The 9,649-nt window shown below is 40.4% G+C and overlaps 1 protein-coding gene across 11 annotated transcripts in view; it reads right to left on the bottom strand.

Annotated features, from left to right (window-relative positions):
- The window catches only part of fryl (furry homolog, like), a 230,625-nt gene that overhangs the window by 4,543 nt on the left and 216,433 nt on the right, over positions 1-9,649 (bottom strand). For 9 of the 11 annotated variants that reach the window (XM_060917412.1, XM_060917413.1, XM_060917403.1 and 6 more), the window contains 2 exons: positions 8,900-8,968; positions 3,354-3,371 (listed from right to left, as the gene is read on the bottom strand). In XM_060917412.1, coding sequence (XP_060773395.1) covers positions 3,354-3,371; positions 8,900-8,968 — 87 coding nt within the window. The remainder of the gene's footprint in view (positions 1-3,353; positions 3,372-8,899; positions 8,969-9,649) is intronic. The other 2 variants (XM_060917407.1, XM_060917414.1) reach the window with 1 other exon arrangement.

Raw genomic sequence — 9,649 nt, 5'->3', positions numbered from 1 at the left:
TAGATGGGGCCACAGCAGATCTCTACATACTGGAATTATACTGCATCCAAGTTTGGAGTTCCTATGTTTAATTTACACCAAACTGCAACTTGAAGTTACGAGCTGTGCACAAAGTGCTGCCTTATTTTTCATAAATACAATATTCATTATTTATTTTGTATTATATAACACAATTCCGGTCCACTAATTTGACTGGACAAGCGGCGTTCTAAGAGTACTGATATTTACTGTTTGTATAACTTCCCTCGTCTGCGTTCACGACACAAAACTCCAACTTTAGCAATAGTTTGTTACACGGTCATGTGACTTAAATGTGAAAAATGCTTCCGATTTTGTGAAATACCGCTTTACCGAATCATCCGAAAAACAACCTCGTGTGAACATGAAAATGTAATAAACGTAAAAACTAGTGCTGTCAAGCGATTAAAATATTTAATCGCGATTAATGTCGCGACTGTCATAGTTAACTCGTGATTAATCGCAATTTAATCGCACATTTTTGTCACATGAAAAAACCATTGTAATTCTTTTATCAGCATAAAAAAAGTGAATGGGCTTGCTCACCGTTCGAACTACGGGGGTACTCGGGGGATCCGAGATCCCCTGAAACAGACATGAGATCCCTTGAAAACATGATTTGGGAAATGTTGGGGGGGGTCTCTAAAATATTGGCAAAATGATGTTTATTGACATAGCAATCGTGTGTAACGGGAAGCATTTGCATATCCGAAGTGAGCGCGCGATGGAGATCCGCGCTCTGAGACAAGCGCAAGCACCCCCCCCCCCGAGGAAAAAAAGGGACCCCCCGAAAATATCGGCATAGTTCGAACACTGGTTGTACCAATGTTTTTTTTTTTTTTAATTGCAGAGCATAACACGTCTTGTCACAGCCACTGCAAAGTGGGGCTGGAGCCGCCGATGGGAAAACGAAACCTAAGCCGAGCACCGTGGCTCTTCGGGGGAGGGCAGAGGACTCTGGCTGTGCGGGGCGGGGCATTACAGTCTAGCTGCTATCGTTTTTCTAAGCAAAGTCTCTGTTCCAAGTTCCTGGCAGTTTCAAAAGCTTATGAAAAACCTACATCATGTCACAGAGCGTTAATCTCGCGATAAAAAAATTATCGCCGTTAAAATTGAGTCAAGTTAACGCGTTAATAACGCGACATTTTTGACAGCACTAGTAAAAACTTTTTTTTGTTTTTTTGCTGTTACTACACTAGATGCGTTTTCATTAACTTGCTTAACGTGCAAGTTGAAACTGCGAACTAAAAAAAAAAGTAATGGAATTAAAAAAAAAAAACCCAAACAACCCTTCATATCGCAAAAAAGTTTTGACGCTCATCTGAGGTGGCTTTTCAGACAATGCGATAAAGCAATATTCATTTTTCGCATTTAAGTCACATGACATGAGATGAAGAGCAAATGGAAACATTAACGTTCTGAAATAGAGTGAGATCTGCAAGAGCAATTGCGAGAGGACAAAACCCAGCTTAATATCACTATCGAGAAACAGACCATTCAAAATTGTGTTTTGTTGAAGTGTTTAAAATATCGTTTCTATTTTGTGCAAAACTGCAATGGAAACCCAGTTACTTATTATGCAACGCCAGTCGGTCTGTGCATTGGCATGGCAACATGCAATGCCCTACCCTGATGTTTTCACTGATGGAGCAAAGATGTACAAAATATTTTACCATATTGGTGTTGAAAATGTTACTTGATATTCTTATTTCACTGAACTATTGTATAAAAGCAATATCACACTTGCAGTTGTGCTGTTGTCAGTGTACTGAATATCAGTGCAGCTGTGATTCAGCTGCAGGTAAAGCGTCGATAAACAGTATAACCGCTTGTATTCTTAGCATTTAAAGTGTCTCTATTTCAGGCTGTGGTGCTCTGCAATTAGTTAACATCCAAAATTTTACTTCTGACTGTGAGAGTGCAGAGGAAAAAAGTCTGCAAGATGAACAATGGGAATGCATGTTTAAAGTGGTTAGCACGGTCGCCTCACAGCAAGAAGGTTCCAGGTTCGAACCCAGCGGCTGGTGAGGGTCTTTCTGTGCGGAGTTTGCATGTTCTCCCCGTGTTCCTCCGGGTGCTCCGGTTTCCCCCACAATCCAAAGACATGCAGTTAGGTTGACGTGGGGCGGGCTTGGGCTGAGGTGCCCTTGAGCAAAGTACCTAACCCCCAACTGCTCCCCGGGCGCTCTGGTGTGGCTGCCCACTGCTCTGGGTATGTGTGCGTGCACGCGTGTTCACTGCTTCAGATGGGTTAAATACAGAGATTGGATTTCACTGTGCTTGAAGTGTGCATGTGGCAAATAAAATAAAGGTTTCTAATAATCTGATGGTCAGTCTAAATAATTGCATGTGCATCAAAGCACAGAAATTAACAGTCCATAGTATGCCCCGACACATCCCTGGTGTAAAATAAGCATTACGCTCATGAACCATTTGTCTGAGGTGGGGTTCGGTGTCCTTGTGTGCCTCGAAGAAAAATACTGATCCAGTTTGGACGAAATGGATTGTATGAGACGATACGATCTCGACGACCATCATCTGATTCCAGTCCACGATGAAGACCGATTCACAAAGTCTTGTTAAATGTACAAAAAGAACCCATGTGCAATTATACCCTCTGTGATCTACGGCAATCAAATGTGACGCGTTACCCTTCAGGAACACAAATACAATGTTTGAAAGGAGTTTAATATACTACAATAGCAATTAAACTAAGGTTATAAGGACTGGGCACTTCTTTACAGTAATGCAATGTAAATTTATCAGTTAAAAAGAAACGTTTGGGCGTATTAATGGTCCAAAAAGGTTGAGAAACCTCGAATTAACTCCCATTCTGCAGGTAGTTCATGCAAAGAAAGCCTGGACTGAGCATGCTCATTAATCAACACTGATTATGATTAGGAAATGCCATGACATTGATGAGCTACTAGTTAATTTAATGTTAGAGCATCTTTGCTGAATATCTAGAGTGAAAAAGAAAAAAGAAGGACTAGTAATTAAAAAGCAGAATCTGAATAATGTATATTAATATAGTTTCGTGTCTATTCAGGTTTACTGTTCTCCTTTCTGTAACTCACAGACACACCCATTAAGACCATCATTAGCAATTGTGTGCAGAAGTAGCGAAGGTCTACAAATAAAAGCAATTCATTTAGGGAAAGGAACTGAATATAACTACGTAGGGTTTGTAGCTGTTCGAGATAACAGACAGAGGTGGACTGTTGGAAACTCTGGCTTAAGATGTTTGTGTTTACAATGAATGGATGGAATGATCAGTGTGTGTTTTGCCAGAATGACATGATTATGGAAAGGTCAAGAATACAAGAACCACTTACTGCTAGAATTTCCATTTGCTAAGCAAGAGGAAGAACAGGTCACCAGAAGGGCGGCAAAAAAAAAAAAAAGAGAAGGAGATGGAGAAAAAACATTAGTCAGAATATAACTTCCAAACCCCCGAGAGAGAGAGAGAGAGAGAGAGAGAGAGAGAGAGAGAGAGAGAGAGAGAGAGAACAGACAGTGCAGTAGATTTTATCGTTACCAGAAAAAAAAAAGATCGAAGCTAGATAGGTGCAAATAAAATTAAGAAAGCTGAGTTATAAAATCTCCCAAAGGATCATGTCATATATATTCTTTGGCAAAAACAACAGTGGACAGATAACCGACCCAAAGAGAGATGGAGATTAATATCGCAGAGGAAAAATCCCTGGAAAGGAAATTGAAGAAGTGATATTGGGGTGTACGTGACAGCTGTGTGTTCAGTAGGCAAGTAAACAAACAAACCTAATGTATATGAGTGATTCCACGCTTATGGGTACTGAAATGGGGACATGAACTTATTTTTAAAAATTCACCTAAAACCATTTCTTTTTTTACCATCAGGTCACAAAACATGTAATCTTTAATGAATGATATGTTAAAAGATAACTTTAATTTTCTGAGATGTAATAAAAACATATTTATATGCCAAAGTCAGAACGTAACAGAAGTGTTGTGGACATATATATTCTCAATTTTAACAGTGTAGAATTACTTTTTGAAACATAGGAAGGTGATGTTTTAGCAAATATAATTAATAAACGTGTAGTAGAATAAACATACACATTCTTTCAATAAGATTAACATGGTATATAGCTAGATTGTAATTAATTTGTAACAGACGCGAGATGGACAATCGTAACAGAAGTAATGTAACAGACATCATTTTGGAACTCATAGGCTTGACTTTGGCATATAAATATGTTTTTATTACATCTCAGAAAATTAAAGTTATCTTTTAACATATCATTCATTAAAGATTACATGTTTTGTGACCTGATGGTAAAAAAAGAAATGGTTTTAGGTGAATTTTTAAAAATAAGTTCATGTCCCCATTTCAGTACCCATAAGCGTGGAATCACTCATATGTGTGTACAAGGGTGAATCAAATTAAACAACCTTAAGTGTGTGACATGAATTACAACTGACCGAAATTGTTTCTAGAGGATCCTGGATATTCACTAAGCTCTGGAAAATTTGCACTGGAGGAAATGGATATTATATATGAGATTATGCAGATTGCCATCAATCTACACATACACATGTAGATTCAAGGAAGGGTATAGTAACGCATATAATCACTCTTTACAACCGTGGTCAGCAGAAAAATATTTCAGCATGCAACAGAAGATGTACAGTTGTGGCCAAAAGTTTTCAGACTGACACAAATTTTGGTTTTCACAAAGTTTGCTGCTTCAGTGTTTGTAGATCTTTTTGTCAGATGTTTCTATGGTATACTGAAGTACAATTATAAGCATTTCATAAGTTTTAAAGGCTTTTATTAACAAATACAAAGAGTCAGTATTTACAGAGTTGACCCTTCTTTTTCAAGATTCCTGCAGTTTACCCCGGCATGCTGGATATCAGCTTCTGGGCCAAATCCTGACTGATGGCAACCCATTCTTGCATAATCGGTGCTTGGAGTTTATCACAATTTTGGGGGTTTTGTTTGTTCACCCGCTTTTTTAAGGCTTGACCACAGGTTCTTGATGGGATTAAGATCTGGGAAGTTTCCTGGCCATGGACCCAAAATTTCAATGTTCTGTTCCCCGAGCCACTTCGTTATCACTTTTGCCTTGTGACATGGCACTCCATCATGCTGGAAAAAGCATCGTTTACCAAACTGCTCCTGGATCGTTGGGAGAAGTTGCTCTTGGAGGATGTTTTGATACCACTCTTTATTCATGGCAGTGTTCTTAGGCAAAACTGTGAGTAAGCCCACTCCTTGGATGAGAAGCAACCCCACACATGAATAGTCTCAGGACGCTTTACTGTTGACATGAGACAGGACTCGTGGTAGAGCTCACCTTTTCTTCTCCGGACAATCATTTTTCCAGATGTCCCAAACAGTCTGAAGGGGGCTTCATCAGAGAAAATAATTTTACCCTAGTCCTCTGCAGTCCAATCCCTGTACTTCCTGTAGAATGTCAGTCTGTCCTTGATGTTTTTCTTGGAGAGAAGTGGCTTCTTTGCTGCCATTCTTGACACCAGGCCATTCTCCAAAAGTATTTGCCTCAATGTGAGTGCAGATGCACTCTCACCTGCCTGCTGCCATTCCTGAGCAAGCTCTGCACCGGTGGTGACCTGATCCCATAGCCGAATCCTTTTTAGGAGACGGTCCTGCACTTGCTGGACTTTCTTGGGTGTCCTGAAGCCTTCTTTACAGGAAGTGAACCTCTCTCCTTGAAGCTCTTGATGATCCGATAAATGGTTGCTTTAAGTGCAAAACTGATAACTAAGTGGCTCGGGGAACAAAACACTGAAATTTTGGGTCCATGGCCAGGAAACTCCCCAGATCTTAATCCCATCGAGAACCTGTGGTCAACCCTCAAAAAGCAGGTGGACAAACAAAAACCCCAAAATTGTGATAAACTCCAAGCACTGATTATGCAAGGATGGGTTGCCATCAGTCAGGATTTGGCCCAGAAGCTGATATCCAGCAGGCCAGGGCGAATTGCAGGAGTCTTGAAAAAGAAGGGTCAACACTGTAAATACTGACTCTTTGCATAAACATGATGTATTTGTTAATAAAAGCCTTTGAAAATTATGAAACGCTTATGATTGTTCTTCAGTATACCATAGAAACATCTGACAAAAAGATTTACAAACACTGAAGCAGCAAACTTTGTGAAAACCACAATTTGTGTCAGTCTCAAAACGTTTGGCCACGACTGTAGACAACACAATGTAGAACCGACACAGTGTAGTATATTCTGAACAGAACGCAATTTAACAGTGCACAGGAAAAGAGTGAGTCCGATAATGCCTACTGGAAGGGAATTAATCAGAAAACTGATAAGCAATCAAACAAAGCATGGTACAAACTACATGTGTTTATTTAGAGACAGGCATTGAAATGCAGCTGTTAATGCTTTTAATGGCTTTGAATGGCAAAATTTGCTCTGACAGCACTGGTATATTAAACTTTAGTGGTTATGTTGGGGGGAGGGGTCATAAAGCAGGCAATATTTAAAACAAAACAAAAAAACAAACAAAAACAAAGCAGAGGTGTTTCAAGATGCTTAAAGAATTTATTTGTAATTGCATCGAGACGTGCAGAATGAAAATTAAATCGTCAGGTCCCTAGACATTTCCACCCCTAATCTTCATCATTTAACGGATTGTGTCAGCAAATTACTTTTTTTTTTTTTAGGATTCACACCTAATAAAAAATTATAATCTAAAGAACAGAAAATTAAATTGGGCAAGGAGGATGATGAGACATTACAAGTTCAAAAAAAGTGTGCATATATGTGACCCCTCACCGAATCCAGGGACACGTCATCCGAAACGAATCCGAGATAATCGCAAAAGAAGCATTTTTTTTTCGAAATTTGTGATTTTTGTTTTTTTCCATCATGTGCAAGTTGAGATCTTGAAGAATGCAATCAGTATTTCAGATAATAGATTGTTTTGTTGGAAAAGCATACGTTTTTTGTTGCAAATTGTCTCGTTTTTGTCAGGACTGTAGCCTGCTGGGGGGTGTGGGTAAATTACCATATGGGCCATTCACATGATGATTTAAGTCTTTTTTTCCGCGAATCAGCTGTATGATCCGAGCTGAGCGCATGGCTACTTAACCTGCATACAGGCGTGTGATTTCACTATGGAATGAGTTACTAAACAGAGCGCAGAGGAGCTGACACACCGCGAAGCAAACAGACACATGGTATTTACATCGGAGATCACCATTTCTAGCAAAAAAAACCCCGCAACCTCGTTTTCCAGATTGAATGGAATACTTGAATGATTGGATGATACACGGACCGTTCTAGGATTACATCCCATCGGAGGCATTGGTGTGTGCAAGGCGCCGTTTCTCTTTCTGATGGGGTAAGTTTATTAATCTAAGGCTGTGTGGTTATTTTTGCATGTAACGGAGAGTGTTGTGGTTTGGTTAAGCCTAGGTCACAACCGGACGTACGATTTTTCGGCCGTGTGATTTTTGGCGTTTCCCAAATCGCTGCGTTTTTTTTTTTGTTCACGGAGAAAGACGCGCGTTGGCCATAAGTTTGTCTTGCAACCTGAAAAAAACGTAAGCGCCCGTAGATTTTGTTTGACATGACAAAGAACCTCTGCGGCCGGTCTGCGGCTCGAAAATCAGCACATCACACGCACGCTCTCGTGCGTTTCATGCGTGCTCTCCGTGTGTTTCTTGCATGTAGACCGGCTGTAGGAGCACATACGGCCGGTTGTGACCGAGGCTTTACATGAAACTAGTGTTGTGTTAGTTGTGTCATCATCGTGCTATCTTTCTTTCTTACGGTGTGAGTAATTTTTCAACCACAAAACGTTAAAGTATACTTTAGGACTTATTTTTGTACTTCATAATTGTATTGGGCATACTTTGCATGGAAGGAAAATTGACGTGGTGATCTTTGTTTACATGAAAGTAGTATCGTGCTAGCTCGTAGGGGGTAGGGCTTTCCTTAATGTCATGCAGATGAGCACCATTATGTGCCCGCCCTACACCCAGAGTAGCTGAGATGGAAAACTTTGAGGACGATTTTCTTCCTTTTCTGTTTTAAGAAGTATACACTTTCAAAAGGTCACACATTCTTCAAATATTGTCAGATCTCCACATGGAAGGCACCATTGGAAAGCTTAGAAACTGTACTTTCTGAATCTGTCAATAACTCAAAATGCCCCCAGGCAGACATGTGTCCCTGGATTCTGTAATCTGCCACATATGGGTTTGTTTTCAGAAGCTGACGTGCAATATTTTGGCCAGGTTTATACGTCAGTGAGTAATATTTGCGTTGTGACACACACAGGAGGTTTACTGGCATGTATAGATGTTCAGACACGCTTTCATGTTCTTGCATAACTGAGCATTGTATGTATTTACAGTGCTGTGCATTCAGCGGCCTTCATGTGGACAGTGGTTTGTGAAGACAAATTGTATTCTGTAGTACAACAGTGTGCTGTAGGCTACATTTTTGCCATGGCGCACTCTCTCTCTCTCTCTCATTGGAGCAGGATGGAGGGTGGACGCCCACTAGATACAAACTACAAGCAACTTGTCGCTCTCTAATGTGAACACAGTGCAGCAATAAAAGTTTAAACAATATAAAATGTACAGGAATACATTTTAAACAAAGCTTTAGACCAGCTGTAGCTCTTTACAATCAAGGGTCAACATTTTTTTTTGGTCTCCTTCTATAAACTCGTGTTGCTCGTTTGACACTGCCCCCTAGTGGACACAAAGTGCAAGTATAAAGACTTCACCTTTTGCGAGGGTCCACGCCCAACACCCTGATGTGCTCACAAACAGAGAAATATGATCAAGCCCTTGCTCTTTGCTATACGACTAACTAGTCAGTGCAGATCTCAGGGTGTACGTTACCTGAACTTGAGTGGTCGGTCGACGGTTGCTGTCTTTATCACCGAAGGTCTTTCTGCAATTCTCCAACCACTGTGGAGAAGAGGAGCAGTTAAAAGATTAGGCCGTTCTCATCTGCAAGAGGTTAAGCCAAGTATCCACACACAACAGCAGATGTGCAACAGTCAGAGCACTGTAACAGACACTGCATTTAAAAATCACAAAGCTTGTAATTATGTTGGAGGCCCATTTATAAAACAAGGCAGATTGATGCGTGTTTATATAAATGTTAGCTTTATGTTTAGGTGTAGGCATAGCAATAATTGTAAAAAGAAGGTCCTTGTGAGGATAGTAACGTGTGTGTTATACTAAATCTGACCAGGGCAGAAGTAGGCATACTAAATAGGTCCATCAGTGCAGTGGGAAAAGAAGCTCATCCAATGAATGATCTCTGCTCCTTAACCAGCCCACCCTTTTCTTTTCTCCCTTCCCCTTTAGCCATACAACTGATTAGGGAGCTTGTTGGGGATATTCTTAGCTTCCAAACATGATTGTTGGGTGGCTACTCATGGAAATTGATGCGAGCTAAATTCACTCACATCCTGAGCTACTGAGATGATTTAATGCCTTGAGCTACAACTACGGAGGCGGCCAGGACATTTATCTGCCTGCACGGTCGGCTTTATTCTCCCTCATGAATGTTTCTCCTTTCTCTCTTTAAACTCAGACCTAAAAATCCAGAAAGCATTGACGCTACATGAAAACCATTCAAGC

Source organism: Neoarius graeffei, chromosome 3 (assembly GCF_027579695.1).
Source record: "Neoarius graeffei isolate fNeoGra1 chromosome 3, fNeoGra1.pri, whole genome shotgun sequence".
Lineage (NCBI taxonomy): Eukaryota > Metazoa > Chordata > Actinopteri > Siluriformes > Ariidae > Neoarius > Neoarius graeffei.
The sequence above is the reverse complement of the archived record's forward strand: the minus strand, read 5'-3'. Positions and strand labels throughout refer to the sequence as shown.